Genomic DNA, 22,768 nt, shown 5'->3' with positions numbered 1-22,768 from the left:
TTCTTTCCTTCTCTTGAACGTTTTCCTCTTCCAACTACTTGTTCTTTTTGTTTTGATTGATTTATTGATCCCCTGCCTATCCCTCTCGTTGTCATTTGCGGGAGGTGCAGTGCCCCCAGAAAATACAGTTTCGGTAGGATTGCGGCTAGCCCCTAATCTCCTGAACTGACTTCTCCACACTGGAGGGTGGTTCTATTCTATTCCTCATTTGATCCAACCTTCGAGGAGTACATCATATCATCGCGCATAAGAACAATAGTTACTTACCTGTAATCTGTGGTTCTCCAGTATTGGTATCTTTCATAGATTCAAATGCCTGAATCATTCCCCGTCGTCGGAGTGGGAGTCCCACGGTACATAAAAAAGCAATAATTATGCACATAATAACCATAACATAGGTAACCTAGAACCAGGAAGTAAAGTAGTCATAAACTACAAGGAAAAAAACTTCCACATCTACGACTTGTCCAAATCATTATATATAGTCCAAACTGCAGCCAATAAGGCGACAACACCCTCTAGAATGCTCTCCTCAGAGGCCGAGGCTCTCAGATTTTCTAGCACAAGAGTGAACCAAGTGATAAGAGCATAAACCACCCTCTGAGGGGAGGTGGGTGGGTTGCATGTGAATCTATGAAAGATACCAATACTGGAAAACCACAGATTACAGGTAAGTCACTATTTTTTTTCCAGTATTAGGGTATCTTTCATAGATTCACATGCCTGAATCAGAATAGAAAGCAGTACGCCAATAATGCTCGTAAGACGCTATTTGTAACAAACATATGTACAAAAGACATTATGCAACAACATAACTGGAATGCTATACTATGCATCAATACATGTATATATGGTTATACAGGACAATGCTATGATATATAATAATCATATCTGAAATGCGTCTGAGAAATAGTACAGAGGAGGAGGGAAGAACAGAGGCTCACCTTATTTAAAAAGATTACGGAGAACCGCTTGTCCAACGGACGTATCTGCATCACTGGCAGCCTCTAAACAGTAGTGCTTGGTAAAAGTGTGTCCGCTGGACCAAGTTGCAGCTCTGCAAATTTTTATGAAGAGGCACACCCGCAAAGAGAGCAGTAGAAGAGGAAATAGCTCTTGTAGAATGTGCTCTCGGAGTTGTTTGCAATGGTCTTCCTGCTTGCTGAAGGCAGAGGCAAATTGCGGCAGAAATCCAACGAGCTATAGTCTGCTTGGATACTGAATGTCCCTGCCACATCCTTCCGTAGGCTACAAATAGCTGGTCAGACTTACGGATTGTAGAAGTCTGTTGTAAATAGAACTTGAGACATCATCTAATGTCAAGGGAATGCAAAGTACTTTCCGCATGTGATTGAGGATTGGGAAAGAAAGTTTTTAAAATGATAAGCTCGTTAAGATGGAAGTCCGAAGGCACTTTAGGCAGAAAACTGGGTTAGTGCGTAGCACTACTGAGTTCGAGGTGAATTGAAGAAAAGGTGGATTAACAGTAAAAGCTTGAATGTCACTAACTCTCCTAGCTGATGTTATGTTATGTTAAGGAGGATTGATAGAGTGCACGGCTACTCAAAAAGAGTGTCCCGGCGCTACGAGTGACTGCCTAAAAAGAAAAACGATCCCACACGCTTTCTGTCCTACCGTTCACGACTTTATAATTTATTGGTGGAACAGCCAGGTCTTAAGGTGGCGTCTGAAGCTAAGAAGTTCAGGGTCACTTCTGAGGGCCAAGGGTAGGGAGTTACATAACTTGCTAACGATCACCTGGAAGGAGCGTCCTCCCTTCCTAGTTAGGTAAAATTTTGGCACCACTAGCAGGTGTTGTGTTGAAGATCTTAGCGTCCTCCCTGGACAGTAGGGAACGATTCTCTTTCTGAGATAAGAGGCCCCGTTATTGTGTAAAGCTTTGAAAGCAAGGGCCAATTCCTTAAAATTAATTCTATTTTTTACTTGAAGCCAATGTAATGTTTTAAAGTGGCTGGCCAGATGGGTCCTAGGACCAAACCTCAGAATAGCCCTGGCCGCTGCATTTTGGACCAACTGAAGGCGGTGAACAAGAAATTTCGGGATGCCCAGATAGAGGACATTTGCGTAGTCCAGTCTTGAAATAATTAAGGCCTGAACTACTATCTGTCTGTGGGGCAGGGGCAAAAGTGATAGAAAAAATTTCTTAGAATTTTTAGGAGCCTAAAACCTGTGCCCGTCATAGATTTCACCTGCGACTTCATGGAGAGATCAGAGTCTAATAAGACTCCAAGATTTTTCACAGTGGTGACAGGGCTAGGGGGAGAAGGTTGGTCCTGAGGCCACCAGTTCTTCCACTCATCCCCTGGGGTATGTCCGAAGAAAATAATTTCGGTTTTGGCCGAATTGCAGGACAGCTGATTCCAATGGAACCATCCAAAAATGTTGGACAGACATTAATTAATTACACTTTCATTGAAAGGTTCATCCTTTCCATATGTGAAGATTTGAGAGTCGTCAGCATATGTTATAATCTTGGCTCCAAATTTTTCGGCAAGAAAAGCCAGAGAGGCCATATAGACATTAAAAAGAGTCTGGCTCAACACAGAGCCCTGAGGTACTCCCACATTAAGTTGGGGAATATCTGCAGAAAAATGGGGGGGACCAAACCGATTGTTGACGCTCGTTAAGGAAGGAGGAAAACCAGCTGAGAACCGTGCCCCCTAGGCCGCACTCTCTCAGTCTCTGGAGGAGACGGTCATGGGGCACGGTATCAAAAGCGGCCGAGAGGTCGAGCAATATTAAAACTGCTTTTCCTCCTCTGTCAAGATGTTAAGGCCAATAGCAGAGACACTTTCCACGATAGAAATTTCAAATCCACTTTATGAATAGGCTCAAAGGGGTGCAGCATGAGTTGTGCAAGCACCACATTAAGGTGCCAGGATGGAGGTGGGCGTCGAATAGGAGGAAACATCCGAAACAATCCTTTGAAGAACTGCTGAAGGATCCTAGCTGAATAGAGAGAATTGCAACCGTCTTGCCTAAACCTTGAAATAGCTGCCAAAAATATTTTCAGAGTAGAATAGGACAGGCCTGATCTTGCCAAGTGTAAAAAGAACGGTAAAATCTGTTTAGGTTTTGCATGAATTGGGTGAATATTGGTAGATTGACACCATATGCAAAATTGAAACCATATGCAAAATCTCTTCCATTTAAGCCTGTACGTCTTTACAGTGGCAGGCGCTCAAGCATTGGTTAACACTTCCTTACAATCCGTAGGAATGTTCAGATGTGCAAATTCAAGGTGTTCAGGCGCCAGGCTGCTAATTTCAGAGAAGCAGGGTCCGGGTGGCAGATCTGTCCGTTCTGGATGGATAGGAGGTTCGGTATTGGTCGAAACTGAATGGGATCGCATTCTGATAGGAGAAGTTCGGTAAACCAGAACTGGCGAGTCCATCTGGGAGCGATGAGAATTAGGCGACAAGGTTCTCTCGTCATCTTCCAGAGAACTCTGGGAACCAACGGTATCGGAGGAAAGGCGTAAGCATATATCTGCGACCAATTCATCGAAAATGCATTCCCGCGTGACCCCTTGTGGGGAAGCCAACTTGCAAAGAATGGGCATTTGCGGTTCTCATTGGTCGCAAACAGGTCCAGGTCGGGACGACCCCACTCCTGAAAGACCCGATTCAATGTTGGCTGATGTAACTCCCACTCGTAATTGGAAACTGCCGATCTGCTGAGGGAATCCGCTAGGACATTGAAGAATCCTGGAACATGGATCGCTAATAGGCTGATTCTGTGCCGTATCGCCCAGTCCCAGATTTCTTGGGCTTGAAGAGAGAGAAGTGGAGACCTTGTTCCTCCTTGTTTGTTTAAGTAGTGCATACTTGAAGTGTTGTCTGTCCGAATTAGTACTGAAGATCCCAGTATGATGGTTCGAAAAGATTTTAGGGCTAAAAAGATGGCTCTTAACTCTAGAAGGTTGATATGCCACGTTCTTTGCTGGACGTTCCACTTGCCGTTGACCGTCATCCCTTGAAGGTGTGCTCCCCATCCCTCGAGGGATGCATCTGTAGTGATGGTGAAATTTGGGGCTTCTACCAGGAATGCACACCCTTTTTCCACGTTCTTTATTAGAGTCCACCAGAGTAAGGCTTCTCGCATCCGAGGAGTGATGCGAATTATGTCGTTGAACGACCCCGAAATCTGTAACCATTGGTGGTGGAGCTCCTCTTGCAGGGGCCTCATTCTGAGACGGCAGTTGGGTATCAAAGGGATGCAGGAAGAGATCATCCCTAAAAAAGACTTGAACAGCCGGACTGAAACGCACCTTTTTGATCGTAAAAGGTGGGCCAGCTTGCAGATTTTGTGTAGTCTTTCGTTTGAGATAAATGTCCGGGTAAGCTGAGTGTCTAACGTGGCTCCCAAGAATGTCTTTCTTTGTGATGGAACAAGATGAGACTTGTCGAGGTTGATGGAGACACCTAGAGATTGGAAAAGTGACAGACATCTTTGAATGTGTGTGTTTGCGGTTGGAAAAGAATTCACCAGGCAGTCGTCCAGGTATGGAAAGATTTGAATCCCTTCCAGACGGAGGTGTGCGGCCACTGGTGCCAGAACCTTGGTAAATACATGGGGTGCTGAACGTAGTCCGAAAGGAAGGACTTTGAACTGAAAGTCCCTGCCAGCCACTCTGAATCGCAAGAAGTTTCTGTGTCTGGGTAGAATTGGCACATGGAAGTAGGAGTCTTGGAGGTCGAGGGTGGCCATGTAATTCCCCGCCGAGAGGAGCTGAAGGATTTCTTGAAGTGTCAACATTCAGAAGGATAATTTTTTCAGGTATGTGTTGAGGGAGCGAAGATAGAAGATGGGGCTCCATTCTCCCGACTTTTTCATTATCAGGAGAAATCTCGAATAAAATCCTGTTCTTCTTTGTAAATGAGGGACCCTTTTGATCGCTCCCTTTCTAATTATCTAATTTATTTGGGGGAAAAAAAAGCTCCTTGAGATGAGCAGGAGGTGGGCCCTTGGGAGGAGAATTTGGAGGAATCTTTATGAACTCTAGAACATGGCCTCTGGCCATGATGTCCAGGACCCACTTGTCTGATGTGATAGCGGACCAGTTCGAGTAATCGATTCTTCCTCCAACTCTTAAAGGGGTGGGTGGTAGAAGTGGTGGCGGTTTTCATTGCTTTTTAGTTGAATCCCGTCCACGGTAGGAGGGCCTTCTTTTGTTTTGCAAATAGGAGGTATTTCGCTGTTCATATGACTGTTGTCTTTGGGACTGATATCTCCGATTGCTTTGAAAGGACTGGTATGACCTTTGTTGGTTATAGCCTCCTCTATTGGAAAAGGATCCGCATCCCTTAGCACCCCGAAAGGGCAGCTTGCGAAATTTTAGAGTACCGAGAGATCTTGAGGTCTCTGTATCTTTTTTAATGGCCTGAAGGGCCTCTTCGACATGCTGGCCAAATAGTGATTCTCCATCAAACGGCATGTCAATAATCTTTGCCTGAACCTCCTGGCGAAAAGATGTCGACTTTAGCCAGCCTTGCCTTCGCAGAACTGCAGCTCCCGCTAGCTGCCAAAATCCAGTGGATGCAACATCCACGGCCGAATCTATTATCTCAGCAGAGCTACGCTCCCCTTCTTGCAAGATCTTTAAGGCCTCAGACTTTGATGGTTCTGGCAACATGTTGATGTAGGGAGAGATGTCCGACCACATCGGTCTATCGTACCGCCCAAATATGGCCAGTGAATTAGCACCACGGACGGTCGTCGCTGCCATGGTGGAAACCTTCTTCCCAATAGCATCCAGTCGCCTGCCGTTCCTGTCTGGAGGAGCTGTAATTGGAGAGGAGGGGTTTCTAGTTCGTCTTTGTGCCGCTTGGGCAATAACATAGTCAGCTTTCGGCTGGCCTATGAGGCAAGCAGGTGAGTTATCTGGTGCCTTATTCTTCTGGTCTAGCCGAGGCAAGACCGCAGGAATAGAAGCAGGCACTGTCATGACCTTCAGTCCTTCCTTCCAAATGAAATAAATAATGGGAATGGTCCGTATCTGTTTTCTTGGCTGATCCTTAAAATCGTAGAGGAAGCACTCATCCTTCTTTGTCTCCATCAGTAGAAGGAACCTTTGTGTTGCCCTTTCCATAAGGAGATGAAAGCCTCTGATATCGACTGGAGGAGAGTCAATGGGAGCTGGAGTTGAAGGGGACGGAGTTTGAATCTGGTAGTCGTCCCACTCCGTAAGAAGAGACCTATCGTCCACTTCTCCTTCTTCCCTATCATCATCAGTGGTGTTAACATCATGGGAATGGTGAGACTGTACTGGAGAAAGTGGTCTGGGAGACCTTAAAGAAGAGTCAGAAGGTTGAGGCATAGGTGTCGATGGAATGGACTCCGCCGATTCAGATGGAGGAAAATGGATATAATAATCGTCCAACATATATTGTAGATTGTTTAGCAGAGCTAGAGGCATCTGTGCTGTAGGTATCGTCTCAGGAGCTGGAGCTACAGGCTCCGGGAAAGGATCCTCCTCCTGGTCATACTCTTGATATTTAATAAACAATTCCGAAGGGCTCCTGGCAGTGCGGAATCTGTCATCCTCTTCGGACTCCTCATCATCCTCCCCCCAAGTCCAGTAATTGCTCTGGTACCTCAATAGGCACCTTGGTAGGGGAGATATGCAATGAAGAGAAAGCCTCCAATGAAGAACCACGTCTCTGTAGCAAAGAAGATGCTGTCGTAGACAGTGCAGAGGAGGCCGTGGCCGTAGATGCAGACCAAACTTGCAATTCTGTGCAAGAGGACAATTGAAGCGTTGACGAGGGGGCAGTCGACGGTATTGTCGTCGATTGTGCTGCCATCAAGGAAGTAACCATTGACGAGGCAGTCGTCGTCGACGACGAGGTAATCTTAGTCGACGAGGTGGGCGTCGACGACGAGGCGGCCGTCGACGATGCAATCATCAACGAGCTCTTTCTAGCCTTCGTCGTTGACGATGCGTCGGCGGTAGATATAATGTCCTTCGTCAACGAGATGGGCTTCACAGAGACAGAGACCAGCGTCGACGGAGATGAAGCTGATGACATGATCATTTTTGGTCTCGGCGAAGAGAAGGTAACAGTCGACGCCAAAGTCGCATCGACGGCGGGATTTTTCTCTGAGGTAAATCCATTTCAGGAAGTTGCTTTGAAGCCAGAGACTTCACAGTCTTTCTAGGGGGCGGAGTAGGCAGAGGCTTACCCTCAGAAGGTGGAGGAGCCTTTTTTGAGGTGGAAGGCAAATCAGAACCCTTAGAGGGTTGCGTTTTTCTCGACACCTTAGCCCCAGGAGAAGACAGATCCTCCTCAGCCATCCTCTTCCTAGAGGACCTAGATGAGCCGGAGACAATACTTCCCAACTCAGATAAGGGGTTGTCTTGATCCTTAATCTTCTGTAGCCACAGAAGTAGCCGCCATTATCTATCTCTGACTGCTTTCTGAGGGAAGGTCCTACATATCTTACAATCTCTCACCTGGTGATCAGGATAAAGGCAATAAATGCAATTCTTGTGGGGATCTTCAGAAAACAGACGGATCTTACCACAAGAGTCACAAGGTCTAAAGAGAGATTTCTTTGAAGATGACATCTTGAAAGAAGAAATTCCAGAAGAATAGAGGAGTACTGAGCAGACCTCAGGGAGACTCCCTTCACACGACGTGCGGTAGAATATCTGAGCCTCAGCCTCTGAGGAGAGCATTCTAGAGGGTGCTGTCGCCTGATTGGCTGCAGTTTGGACTATATATAATGACTTGGACAAGTTGTGGATGTGGATGTTTTTTTCCTTGTAGTTAATGACTACTTTACTTCCTGGTTCTAGGTTACCTATGTTATGGTTATTATGTGCATAATTATTGCTTTTTTATGTACCGTGGGACTCCCACTCAGACGACGTGGAATGATTCAGGCATGTGAATCTATGAAAGATACCCCAATACTGGAGAAGTATAGATCCTTCCCATAGCATAATCCATTTTGTCCCAATTGAATTTTTTTTGTTTCTTCATTTGGACCTCCTTTTCATGTTTGTCCATTTTACCTGCTACTTCTTCAAAGACGTTCTTACCTTCCTCTGTACCCCCAAAACTTTCCAGGTTTTTTTCAAGATCTTTTATTTTTTCTGAAGTGCTTGTCAATTTACATTCTGCATGGATGTTTAAAGTATTCATTAATTTCACTGAACATTCCGTAGCGTCTAATTGCCATTCGGCTAACAGATCAGGGTCCATGTCATTAAGGGTAGGTAGCATCAGGATTCGTAAACCTCTAGGAATTTGATTGTATTCAATATATCTTTTCAAAGTGGCACTTTGCCGCCATTTATTTGTTCCAGTAACTCATTTTTTTCTAGCACTTTCATAATTTTGGGGGGATCCCTTCCTTGTTCTGATAGATATATATGTATATATATATTTCCAAAGTCGAGTATCGCTGAAAGCCGCATGCCTACCAATGCGTGCCAGTGCCTGCCGTGGTAGAGAAAAGCCACAAGCCATGAAAAAGAGTCCAAACCACAAGAGAATGAAGTGGCACACCATCCAAGTAAAGTGAGAGCTTTATTTGCTTGTAAACAACGTGTTTCAGCTGTGAAGGACTTTGTCATATAAAACAAACAAAATATATATATATTATACTTAAATATGAAATTTTTACAACACATATGCCTTTACCAACCATGCCTTTACTACAAACTTTTCGTGGTAAAGGCATATGCGTTTTAAAAATCTTTGTTGTAAATACATGCATGGTAATGATGCATTCGCTGTATTGACAGCGTTGTAAAGGCATGCACCGCGTTAAACACATGCGTCGTTCTGGTATGAACAGAATTTAAAGCTTATCTACTCAGTATAAAGGAGGTTTTTGTTTTGCTTACTCAAACCAATTAGTGAAAGTCACACGAGGAGTTGGGTAGTACGCTAAACATTATTATTATTTTTTTTTAAGTGAGACCTCCATTCTGTTAAGAGAGTTCAACTTTTCGGAATTCTAGTTCTCTCATAATATCCTGGTAATTTTAAAATAAAGGGTGCAGCTAAAAAACATGCCAATCTGTAAGAACCACAGTGAACAACCTCAATTTATTCCATTTTCTTATAGAGGCATATATGGAATTATATGATCGCACTGAGACCTGAAACGCATTGCAGCACTACATTTAAAGAAGTAAGCACCACATCAGAGTGTGTCATTTCAGTCATGAAAGCATCCTTAAACACAAATGAATGAAAATATTTGGCAGGAATGAGAATACTGACCTGGGCACATGATTCTTCAGGTGTTTTGGCACTGACAGAGTAAAGTGCTGGTAGATCTAGTTGGTGTACAGAAAATTGTTCCAGGCTGTGCAATAATGCTGGAGCAAAGTGTGAAGTCTGTCCCGAACCCACCTCTCCAGAAAGCAGTAATCTTGGTCGGTAAGATGTGGGCTGGTGAAGTGCTGACCTACAAGAGAAGAGAGCGAGAGTCTGCTTAGGTTTTCCTCTCCTACTGGTAATAAATACCCCTCGCACAGGAAGTTTGTGGGAGAAGAGAGGCCTGACAATTTGAAAAGAACGCATACAAACAAAACCCCCTTATCGTACAAGAACAAGCAAAGCAGCAGTGAGTCAAACCTGGAAAATTATTATAGAAAAATATTTTTACAAGGTGAGTGGCTTTTCTAGTCGTCTGGTTAAAATGTGGTCCTATGAACAGTTTCCTCAATTAGAAATGACTGTATTTCATATTAAGTAAGGATTCTGTAATGTTGAGCACGTTCGGGGCCTTTAAAGGTCAACTCATCCCTTGAAGGACCTTTACAGCACCGCAAATGCTCATTAATAAAAATAAGCTAAACTAAGAAAGGATAGTAGAGGCAGGTTTCCAAAGGACATTAGATGACACACGGTGGAAACAATATTAAAGCAGGCTTTATATAATTGTATTAAAACCAGAAGATTTCTTCCCGCCCAGTCCACCTCCCTAAAGCAGTCCCTCATATCTGTATCATCCAGGGGGTGATGGTAACCATAAGAGTTCTCTGACCCCTTCCAATTCTCACCCTCTCCAGGCCCATCAAAAGAAATAGGCACTGGCTCCGACTTGGAAGGCATGGTATCGGTCGGCACCCGGAGAGGCCCATCCAGCTTCGTAAAAATAGGTCCCGAACTGTTGCGAGTAGGGTGGGACGGCACTGGGGTAGGTGGCAGGGAAGGTCACAGTCTTGTGGGCGGTGCCACACCAGATCCAAGAGGCCAAACTAGTGCAGAGGATGAACCTGCTGGCAGAGAGCCAATAGGGGCCTCTCCCGTACACTAGGGGCCTGAGCGAGTCCAGATGGGTTGAGCAGCCCAAATAATGAGGTGCATAGCCTTGAAACTTCTTGAGCTCTCACTCTGGGAAACTCTGGGAGGCGCGAAGACAACCCTTGCACAGGCTGCACCGCGGAGTGAGGACTAGATGAAGCCAATGCTCCCAATCCAGGTCTGATGACTTCGACCGCGAGGAGAAGTCAACAGCGCTTCAACAACTTATACGACTTCTTATGTAACTAACCCAATGACTGCAATTGAGAAAACTACTATCATGAGAAGCTACTCGAGTGGTCGTAGGACCTTCTCCACAACTGGGATCAATAGCATCACGAAGTAGTCTGATGTCAAGTGGCGAGGAGCTTTAAGAGACCGTTCCCTCAGCGCCTTGGGCTCATGGCATGGCAATTCTGGCAGGTCATGAAGTAGTGGACTAGCTCCAAACACCAGATGCAAACCCGATGCGGGTCTGTCACACACATCTGCCTGTGACAGGCACCACATGGTTTTAAGCCTGCAGGTTTGTAGAAAAAATCCCTGCCACACTAGAAGATAAAGTCCCAAGAAAGACCTCGACCAAAAGTTGAGAAAAAGTCAGTCAAAAAAGACGGCATAGCTCTCTAGATTTGCGCTATTGCGGAAAGAAGCTGCGGAGGCACACATATAGGCACCGCGCACGTCACATCCGGCACAGACGACAACGATGTATACACTTTCGATCTCTCCCGTTGAGTCCTCTGCGCCCTCCTCCTGTGAATATCTCTGTCACAACATCTCAAGTAAGAACCTACCGGTCTGCAAACTTCACACTTTCTACCAGCCCCCAGGAGTCAATCTCCCCTTTATTGAGGATTTATTTGAAATCATTTCGAGCAATGTTGACTCAGCTGTGTTCCAAATCTTCCTTGGTGACTTTAATCTGCACTGGGCTAACTCCATAGACCCTGCAGTTTCAAGCCATAAAGCGTTTCTAATTGATCATGATCTGACCCAGCATTGTGACCAACCAACCCATAATAAAGGAAAAATTATTGACTTCATTATTTCTAACGGGCAGACCATCTCCTTGGATTCTATTATTCCATGTGACTGGTCAGACCATCACTGCATCCTTTTTTACATCAACAAAGAGGTACAGTTGTGGAAGGCCCAACCAACGAAATCAAAGATATGGAAAAGGGACCTCAGACTAGTAAACCCTGTTGAGCTAGCCGCCCTCTGTACATCGACCCTCTCCTCTCAAGCGGACCTGACGGAGGTGCAGCTACTCACTGACTCCTACAATGTGACCATCTCCAACATCATAAAAAAACATTGCTCCACTCAAACATAAAAATGCCTCAACTAAAATTTCCAAACCGTGGTACAATGAAAACCTAAACACGGAACGTCGCAACCTTAGGGTAGTTGAACGCTCCTGGTAGATCGAATCCCTCTTCGCACCAACTCAAACTCCTAAGAGACGCCAGGAGCCTTTACTACAAACAAATCAGGAACGCCAAGTCTAACTATTTCAGACTCCAATTAGATCAAGCGGCAAACCGCCCCAAGAAACTGTTCGAATTGGTCAAACAGCAATCAATTGTAGGTCCAAACCTATCTGAACCTGGAAGCAGCCCACCCTCATGTGACAAACTTGCTTCTTTCTTCATTGAGAAATCTAAACTCATATCATCTGAGCTCGCTGCTAAGAATGCCGGACTCCTCTCCTCCAGGGCAGCCTCTCCACCTGTCCTCTTTGAAAAGCTCAACTCTACCCCCCTGATACCCAAGAACAATGCGGCCTGTGACACCTTTGCCCCGCTCAGTGAACAAGATATCAAAAAGATTCTTCGGAATATCAATCCTTCTAACCACGTCAGTGACCCGTTACCCCCATCCATTTTCAAGGAAATCATGAATGCACTCATCCCTACCTGGACAAGGATTGTAAATGCTTCTCTGTCACAAGGCACAATCCCCGATTGCTTAAAAGCAGCCCAAGTATCCCCTATACTAAAAAAAACTAACGCTGATAGGTCAGACCTCAATATTTTCCGACCTATATCCAACATACCCACCCTTGCGAAACTCCTTGAAAAATGCATTCAGAACCAACTCTGTGCTCACATTGAGAACTACCAGCTCTTGGACCAACATCAATCCGGCTTTCGGACAGGGCATAGCACTGAATCGGCCCTCATTTATGTTATGGATGACATTCTAAAGATTCTCGATCAAAACGATTCCTGCCTCCTGATCCTCCTTGACCTTTCCTCTGCTTTTGACACGGTCAATCATGACAATCTCTTAGCTATCCTGCAAAACAGGATGGGTTTTGGTGATCAGGTGCTACAGCGGTTCTCGTCCTTCCTCCATCACAGATCGCAGAGTCAAGGCAAATCACTCTCTCCCCCAGCCCCCTCCTGTTCTCATGGGGGTCCCCCAAGGATCTGCCTTATCTCCTATCCTCTTCAACCTTTTCTTGGAACCGTTAGCTAACGCACTTAACTCCATGGATATTCATTTCCACATGTATGCCGACGACACGCAATTCTACTTGAAAATCTCATCCCCGGAAAACCTCATATCACTCAACTCCATCCTAACGTATACTCAAAACTGGTTAACTGAGAACCATCTCCTGCTCAACACCTGAAAAACTGAATTCTTGCTCATCTCTCCTCAGAATCACACCCCTAATCTCGACCTTTGGCTGAGCCATCTCACTGCTTTCAACTGCACTCCGCTCATCGTAAACTCAGCCAAATCTCTAGTAGTCACCCTGGACAAGATCCTGAATATGAAAAATCATATCAGCAACACTTGTAAAGGAGCCAACCACTTGATAAGGACACTCGGAAACATCAAACCTTTCCTTCCACTTAAGGATTTCAAGCAGTTGGTTCAAGCGCTTGTCCTACCGAGGCTAGATTATAGCAGTGCAACCCTCTGTGGCCTGCCCAAATACACCCTGGCTCCGCTAAGGGCCTCATTGAAGGCTGCTGCTAGACTGGTTACAGGCACCAAACGCAATGAGCGCATATTGCCAGTACTAAAAACTATAATTGGCTCCCCTATGAAGCACGAATCCAGCTAAAAATTTGCCACGATGACGCACAAAGCTATCCACTTCAAGACGCCCAGGTATCTGGCGCAAAAACCAGAACTATCTTGTGGTGTAAGAGCCTCTAGAAGCGCTACTACCTTACTCTTGAAACCACCTATCCTGAACAAAAAGAGAACCTCTAACAGAGCCTTCTCCGGCACGGCTCCAAAGATTTGGAACTCTCTTCCTCCAGAAATACGCAGAATCACCAGAACAACGGTGTTCAAACTGGAAGTCAAAAGATTCCTGATGAATAAACTCCTTCAGTAATTGGGCTAACCCCTTGGCCCGTTGACATTGTTCTTACTTCCGTTGTTTCTACATTTACTACTATACTTTTTTTTTTTTTTAATTGACATACTGTGTACACTGTCTTCTGTTTAACTTAACTTATATGTGAACTTTTATGCACTTTACGATTCATTTGTGTTTTCATCTTGTGGTTGTTACTTTATTAGCCTCTAGATCTAGTTTGATTGTAAAGCGCTCTGATATCCCTTGGGATCTTGTTCGCGCTATATAAAACTTTATAAATAAATAAATAGATAGATGACGCCGATGTATAGCCGAACGATGCCGCCTACCGGCGCACAGGGGAACTGCAAAAAAAATTGCAGGTCCAATCTGACCCCTGGAGAATATTCTACTGTAAGGATTCTGCAACCAGAATTCTCTATAGATGAGTTGGAACAGTGACAGACTAGGCCATATTAAAGGCTGAAACCATATTCGTCAAGAAGGCTGGGCAGGTATGCAGGCCAGACCTTTGGTCTTCTATGCCCCATTTATCAGCAGGGCAAAGACTTCTGCATCCAGAATAGAAGCGCGAGGTGGAATGCTCCTTGTGGAAGAACAGTGTGGTGGTAAGGTTAGGAAGGGTAGAGTATAGCTCCTGCAGATAAATGCTATGGCTCAGCAGTCTGTTATGATTCTCTACCAATGCATCTGAGGCATCCAGGCCTTTAATGACAAATTTAGAAATGTCTCTTCAAATGCTCTGGTAGGCTGACAACAGCCAGTTTGGCATATACCCATAAGGTATAACGATAAGCTTGCAGTCAAGTAGGCATTTAGCACTGACTATACAGAGAACAAGGTTGCCTAAAGCAAAAACCTGTTAGTCCACAGCATCCAGTCGTTTTGATTACCCTATCCAGAAAGGCTGTAGGGAAGGGAGTGAGGGTTTTGTTTGGAAGATGAAGCCACAACAACCAGGCTCGGTGGAGGCAGGTGAACCCAGAGCAGTTCCATGGTGACTGGTAATTTATCTGTGGCCTGCTGGACCCCAAAAGAGCTTTTCTCATGCACCCAAGATATGTTCCAGTAATGCCTTCCTAAATGGTAACAAGAGATAAGCAACTGAAGAAGTAAATAAAAGGTTGCTGTCAAAGTGTTAGACTTTGGTTCCTTGGAGGGCAAAGTGAGGTCCAAACTTTCTGCAGCTTTATGCAGCACTGTGGTAAAGGACAATATTTCCTCTGTTGGCCCTTAAGGGGTAAGGGATGTTCCCTTCTGAAGACGTTATCTAGGCCACTCAATTTGTACGTCAAGATACAGGTCAGAATAAGGAGGCGGCGGCAGTTTGTTGGCCGCTTCAGAATAGTCCTCCGTGTACCCACGGTCCTTTTGAAGCATAGCTATGGAGTTGAAATCAGGGCCAAGTAAATTCAACACCCAGGCAAATTTCTGGGTATAATGTAATGTATGTAATGTATGTGTCTTGTAAAGCGCACTGCTGCCCTGAGGCGTCGTGGCGCTGTAGACCGCTGGGGAACCCGTCCTGGTTATCCCTGTGAGATGGTCCCTCCAGGGTATCTCCAAGGTGAAACCAGGCATCCCCGGCGAATGTGGGGGGCCGTTGTGGAGATGAGGCAAGCTAATGCCCAGAGTTGCAGAGTGTGATCCCTGGTTAGAGTAGGCACCGAAGCGAGAATTATCGAGTCTGCTGGCCCTGGTCCACGACCCTGCCGCGTCGGGAATTGAACCCTGGTCCCGGGCCGTCCTCTGCCTCCGGGTCTGCTGCCTCTAACCAGTGAGCCACACCACTCAAGGAATAGCCAATTCATGAAAGCAAGATCTGACCTAGTTTTGGAACATTTCAGCTGACTTACAGGGGGCAGGAGGCATTAGTCACCAAGCCTAAATGAGCTGGTCCCCCGTCGGGGAGTTTCCTGGAGGATATAAGAGCCATCTTAAAGATGTCCAACTTGGTATGAAAAAAAGCCTTGAACTGTGCAGGACTCTGCAGAGTGAGTTCGAAATTTCAACTGAATCTTCCATCACTTTGAAATTGGCTACGAGGATGAGGAAGGATTCGGCACTCGGGAATAACATTGTGACTCCAAACGATCCTAGGAACTCGAACCTTTCGCCAGACAAAACGAAAATTCCTAAATGATTTGGTGCTTTTGTGAAAGACCTTTCAGGAGATCATTCACCTTGGGCAGCAATAATTTAAGCCTGCTTCCTGAGAGACTTAACATACATCAGGGAAGAAGAATTATACGTCTCGACATCATATAGATGTTGTGAGGATCTGATAATGACATCTGCCTGTAGCACTTATCTCCCTGTTGGAAGTGGCATTTGACCTAATTGCTGTTGAAGCTTAGAAAACTTTATAAGTGATATACCAAAACACTATGTTCTCTGTAGACAGAGTCCACTCTTCCAGCAACCCAGATGCTCTATGGGACCGCACTCGCCACTCCCAGGGCAAAGAGAGATAACAAAAGGGATATATTGTCAATGCAAGACACTTCTTTGAAAAAAGACACTATATAAGTGAAAACTCGTCTTTCTCTTTGGGTGTGTGGCAAGCGGTGCTACACAAGGCCCTGGACATTCACTGGAAACAAAGGAAGACGCTGCAATTCTTTAAATTAAGAATGATTTCACACAGCAATGAAACTTTGAGATTTATTATTTTGCTTAAAAGAATGATTTAATAGATGTTTTTTATGGGCCAAAACACTTTGCACTACGGCTTAGTCAGCGGGTGAATGAAACAAAACAATTTCATTTTCTGTGTGGTTCTCCTTTCCAGTCCATGCCCCCTACAAGAAATAAATGTTAAAACGGTTCTCTTATTCTCAGCCAGTTTCAACTGTAGGTATCAGTTGCTCAGACCTCACAGTACATTTATATTTAGAGATATACTGCCATTTTAGAGAAATCGCATTTCTAAACCTGGCTATTCATACACTAAGGAGGATGGTTTACATGGATTGTACAGACATTATAGTAGTAAATATGCCAATTAAAATGTAGGAGCTGGTTTCTGCATAGAAGTATGTAGTGACTGCCACTTCGGTTCAGAAGCAATCTTTTAACTGGTATTTGTCAATATTATGAGCATGTTTTGTGTTCTTACGGCAAGCTAATGCAAGGTCACTAAATCACAAGCAGAACAAATGTTGTTCCACTGAGTAACATCTGACGGCAAACCAGAAGCCAAAGCGAAGGGACCCTGAAGCTTAAGAGAAAAATGGTTTGCACCTGGCATTAAGCATGCCATGTTTCAGTAAAGATGTTCTGGGTTGTTGAGAAGGTATGAAAACTCTTTAACAACTATTATTTATTCATGGCTCTTGCTAACGCATCAAAAAAAGTAGCAAAAATCTAAAATGTCAGTGGTGAGTGAGATTTTTGCCATGTCCCTTCAATTAAACGATCATAACTGCTTTTATTAAAATTGTAGTTATGAATGGCTGGGTCAATGTTCACACTCTCTACACCACCTCATACTTCTAAGCAGCAATGTTCACAGCACAATATCGGAGGCTTGTAAACTTAAGGATAGAAATAAAGGAGGGAAGTGGAAGAGTGAATGAGAATTGAATATAAAGTAGAGAAAACAAAGGAATAGCTGAGATGGGGCACGAAATAGAGAAAGGATATGGTTAAGACAGCAATGAAAGCAAGATAGAACAGTGAAAATGTGATAGAAGCTAAGAACAAGAACTGAAAATAAAGAAGATAATAGGTAGGAAGGGAAAAAGTAGGAAAAACAAAATAGAAAAAAAGCGGGAATAAATAGAAAGAACAGGAACAAAGGCATTTGAAGAGGAGACAGCGCGGGAGAGTGGAGATTTTAGTGTACAGAGAAAAGGGGGCATATATAGAGAGGATGAGCTATGGAAAAAGGAGGACCTGAATCAGCATGAAATATAACATGCAAAGGAAAAAGAGTGGGAAGGAAGGCAAGGACAATAAAATCAAAAGAAAAGGAGAAGAAGGAGAAGAAACAGGTGGGAAACAAGGAGGTCAGGTAAAAATATAGGTTGGAGATGAGTGAGGGAAGCATATTCAAGGTATGGATTTGATAGAGAAAGTGTGGACTAAGAGGACATTAGGGGGAGTTTGGTGGGAGACAAGGGTAGGATGTAGACTGAAGAGAGAAGACAGGATGAAGAAGACGTGAAGGAGAGCGGAAAAGTAGAAAGAAAAGTGGGAAAGAGTGTCGAGATTAGACAAAAACGAAATAAACACTGCCAAAGACAATTGGTTGGACCATAGCAGGCTTCTGTTATGGGCATTTCTTTTTGTTTCCTTTTTCATTCCAAGGATATGCGAGAAAATGGAAAAAACGTAATATAAAACAAGCCACCACTTACACATACATGGCCACTGTATGCTTGCAGTTAAAATTTTAAATTTGGAAAACATCACTGATGCTGTTCTTTTAGTGATGCCTTTCAAAACAACAAACCTTTCAATTGGCTTTGCATTTTACTATTGCTATTTTTGGTGGAGACTAGATTAAATCACCACCTAACCAAGCACTCAAATTTCACACATCTACAAAGACACTTAAACACCATTTAACATAAACGTTTCAAAGCAGTGTACACATCATAACTAGCTGGTTTACAGATAACAAAAAATAAAAACAGTAAAGATGCACACTGAAATAGCTTTGCCACTGATAAGATAGGAACAATTTTTTATCCAATGTGAAATGTGCGCAGGCTTTGTGCAGTCGCTGAAAGTGAAGGGAGCCAATAAGTAACGTGGTCTAACCCGTTGTCTCATGCTGTAGGCTGCGGTGAGGGGAAGCAAAATGTAAATAGCTGCGGTCTCAAAGGCCAGACCTAAAACATGAGATAAGGAAAAGCAAAGGAGATAGCGTGGGAGTGAATGGGGGTGAAGAAAGGTGCAAGGCGGAGATCAGATGAGAGAAGAGATTGAAGATGAGATGAGAGAAGAGAGTATTTAAGAGAGGAATGATGGATAGAAGCATTAGGCCTATCAAGCATAGCATGACATATGATTCTTCGGATGAAAGCCTTTTATACTTATTAAAAAAAAAAAAGGTAGAGCAAAAGAATCTGAGTAGAGGAAAGAAAAGCAAGCATTTGCAATGCAATAGGTCTCGCATTACTAAACGTTTGAAATATTGGCGTTGCAAATAATTATGCAACGGCAATAGCTCAAACTTTAGTAATGTGAGACCTATTGTATTTCAAATGGTTGTTTGCTAGTTGTGTCCTGGCTGTAAATGTCAGCAATAAACGGAAACCCTACTGGATACAGCCATATCTGTTTACAGACTTCGTAGCACTTACAAGTTAACCAAGAAGTTAAGTATTTCACTTTTTTAAGATGCACAGAGCGTCTGTGGTGCGATGAGCATTATGCCATGTGAATGCAGCATGAAGCTGGCAATTAACTCTTATCAACAGACCCTTCTAAAAGAAACAAACATGTACCTGTGCGCTGCTCGGGCAGAAGGCGGGAAGGGGCAGGAATGTAAGGAATTCACAGGCAGCCAAAAACTCCACAATTTTGCTCCTTTTTACCAAGGGAACTTAGGTAGGAGGTGGACGGTGGGAATTTTGGAAAATCTGAAAGATGGCCTTTGGCTGAAACGCTTTTGCACACAGCCCAAGGGAAAGTAGACCACTTCAACTAAACAAAAAAGTCTCAGTGAAGGTTCGCCCCATGCCGAAAAAATGTAGCGATGAAAGTTCAGGTGACAAGTATATATATTTTAAAAAGCAGCTAAGCTAGTATTAAATAAGTTTATAAAATGCTTGTAAAGTTGGTTGGAAATTAGATGAGCAGCTAGTGTTGCGGTTGGCTACACAGAACATCGCTGCTCTGAAAGTCCGACATTGAATACTGCAACAGCATTCTTTGGTGGTGACTGTATGTCACAGGAAAGACAGCATTAACTTGTCTAAGTGAAACAAGGAGCAACGGGAGGTGATTGTGGGGGGCTGGCAGCGCACAGAGAGATTAGGCAGCAATAGCAGAAACTTTACAAAAAGAAAAGCTGAAAGTCTCACATTGTCCACGGCCTCACTGCGTGCAACCCTTCCTGTAAAGAGCTGACAGGCCTAGCGTGTCAGCTTCATCAACCTCTCCAACGGCTAAAGTGCAGTGCTGCATCCCCTTCCTTGAACTATTACCACAGGTCAAACCAGCAGCGTCTCTAGGCAGATTTGACATGCCTGAGGCTGGGCGCCAGAAGAATCCAGGGGGAGGGGGTGCAATAGATTTTTAACAGATGCACGTCTGAACCGGGAAGAGGAAAAACTATGTAAAACTCGCACTGTAGTTGCGATGGGGATGATTGTTTCCAGATGCACAGCCCTATAAAGGGAAACAGAGGACGAAAGAGGGGCCAACTCACGCTAGACAGTGTGATGGCCAAACAAACGACAAAGTAAAGATAAGAGAAAACTAGCCAGCGTACACGAAAGTCTCCAGTTACAGACGCAGGCTACAGCGTGAAAAACAGATGGCGCACTGCAGGCAATTAAAAGAAGTGCAAGCAGAGCGGACTAAAACTGTAGTTAAAAACCGCTGAATCGAGACTACACGGAAGTTAGCAAATGACCAACAGCCAACAGAAAGGGAGATAACAACAGGAATACCACAAGTAAGCCAATAGCAAGCGGAAAAACAGATTACATGAAGTTTAAGCCTAAATACAGATTACTTTAGGTCCCGCTGAGACAGCGCATGCGCTGCCAAGGCGAGACCTAAAAATGATGTGCAACATGTTTTGGTTACATTAAAATGAGGTCATGTGATACTTTTGTTTTTTACCTTAAACTTATTCTCATGTAAGAGTAGATGTTAATCAGGAGCGGTTATAAGGTAATTAGCAATAATAAAGAAAGAATTAAGAGCTCTCTCAAAGTCCCCAGAGTCATCAGACTAACGTTAACACTAAACGCAGAAGGTACAAAGTAAATTATAAACATTTAATTAAGGCAGCAATAAGCCGCACCATTTGAGTTCATGAGACTTACACATATCCAAATGTCAAACTAGTGTCACTACTAAGAGGGATTCTACGTCACATTCTACACTCTAAACACGTTCAAACTCCTTCATTAACCTATAGAAGTACTTACATTTGAAAGTGAAGAAAGGGTTTGTGGGTAGCAGCTGGATGTTGTTTCTTTGGTGACTGGGACTGACAACTAACATCAAAAATTGACACAGGACTCTCATCTTCACTCTCATCCAAACCTAGATTTGGAGCATCTGAAAAGAAAGAAAGTATAACAAAAATGATATTTATTCATTAATGTGCATTTTCATGTACAACATACCATTTTTCTACTCCAATTTCAAATATTAGAAAGCCTTCCCTGATAGGACACTAACCTATTGGTAACTTTCACAAAATCAAAATGTTGAACCTCCTTTACTTCTTCAGGGAGGACATTAAAAAGCTCTTACGACATGAGTCTCTTAAACCCCTTTCAGTCAATGAATGATGAGTTTCCTTCAGTAACGCTCTTTCCAGTGGAATTGTAATTAAACGCTGATTCCTCACTTTTTGAATAGAAACAAAAGCAGTCCCAGCCTAAATTATCTGTGTCTGTAAATGGGATTTTACATCAGGAAGTTCACCAATACAAGGGCAAATTGACTCTCCATGAGGACACAGTAATCAATATAACAATGCCAGGTGATGGTTTGGACGGGTGCTCATGTAGTTACCTGGTAGATGCCATATACTGTAACACACTAAGGCCATAGTGGTGGTCTTGGCACTGGAGAAATGAGCTTTGAGCCCCTCAGGAGGTTCCTTGTCAGACAATGCACAGCAAAACCTGATATTGAGGACAATCCACCTCAACTAAGTCTGCTTTTGGAGTGCTCGCCCTTTCTTTTACAAACTGGGCAAAGATGTCCCAGAGCCCCCTCTGGGTGAAGACGCCACTTGTGGGCAGCAAGGGAATGCCTGTTAAGTTCATTCACCATGATACTGAGAGAATGCGCCAGAGGACAATCATTAAAAACCCATGAGGGGCCAGGAAACCACAAGAGAGCTCCCTCTGCTTTCATTCAACCTTTGGGGGGAAAAAGCTATTGGATTAAAGTCTTTGCCTTGGTGCCCTGTGGGTTTCGGGAAGAGATCACATTTGCCTATACATCAATTCACTTGGATTCCCTGTCGGAGGAAGCTCAATGAAATGCCCTTCGGTTGAGTTTGATAGCTGAAGCCTGGGACACCTGACTTTCTGGAGTAGGATGATGCATCAGGAAGGAGGGATCCCCAGGGTGCTTTTGTGTCGGCAGGGACTCAGGAGGCTCACCGGAGGTCTGGGGTGCAAAAATCTCCGTTAACAGATTGGCTTTATCATTAACAGTAAGCAGCTGCAAGTCCAGGTCCTATGTAGCCCTGTGAATCAACACTGCAACAGAGGCATTTTTCTCTATGGGGAGTGAGGCGTTTAGGACATTAACATTCTATAAATCCAAATAGAAGAATTGATCTATAAAATGAGGAGGAGAATTTGATTTGCCACTTCGTCATCCAGCTTGGACTGCTCAAGGGCATCTCAGCATCTAACCTAAAATTGCCTCCTGCCCGATTTAAGTTTATCCAACTCAAACTCCTACATAGAGCATATTATACGACTTCAGCATTGGTTAAAATGGGTACCTTGGACTCCCCGGCGTGCCCTAGGGGCTGTGGGCAGACAAACGTACATGCACCAGTGGTGGGACTGCCCGCTTCTCCAGACATATTGGGGGAAGGTAACATCGGCGCAGTTTTTAACATGTCAGAAAAAAATGGAGGTCTCGCCTCGATGGTGCCTTCTTAACATGTGGGATTCAGCTGACCTCTCAAGGGCTGAGAGAATATGGGTCTCCCTTGGGTGCATGGTAGCAAAACGCAACATAGCGAGATCCCGGATGGGAACTACTAGGCTTAAATTCAGAGATTGGGAGACAGACATAGAATGGTGCATGTAGGCAGAGCGGGTGATACACGAGGAAAGAGGGTGCCCACAAAAATGGACCAGAATCTGGGGAGCATGGAACGAAAGTCGGGGAATGTATGTACACCGTTTAGTGACACTTCTCCACATGCAGGAGACCACTTGGGTGAATAAAATCTACAAGACAGAGAATG

The 22,768-nt window shown here is 44.2% G+C and overlaps 1 protein-coding gene across 3 annotated transcripts in view; it reads right to left on the bottom strand.

Annotated features, from left to right (window-relative positions):
• ATAD2B (ATPase family AAA domain containing 2B) overlaps positions 1-22,768 on the bottom strand; it is a 790,780-nt gene that overhangs the window by 382,330 nt on the left and 385,682 nt on the right. For all 3 annotated transcript variants that reach the window (XM_085610606.1, XM_085610608.1, XM_085610607.1), the window contains exons 17-18: positions 20,751-20,883; positions 9,261-9,447 (exon numbers count right to left, since the gene is read on the bottom strand). In XM_085610606.1, coding sequence (XP_085466732.1) covers positions 9,261-9,447; positions 20,751-20,883 — 320 coding nt within the window. The remainder of the gene's footprint in view (positions 1-9,260; positions 9,448-20,750; positions 20,884-22,768) is intronic.

This window comes from Triturus cristatus, chromosome 6 (genome assembly GCF_964204655.1).
Source record: "Triturus cristatus chromosome 6, aTriCri1.1, whole genome shotgun sequence".
Classification (NCBI taxonomy): Eukaryota; Metazoa; Chordata; class Amphibia; order Caudata; family Salamandridae; genus Triturus; species Triturus cristatus.
This window is presented reverse-complemented; position numbering and strand designations above follow the sequence as displayed.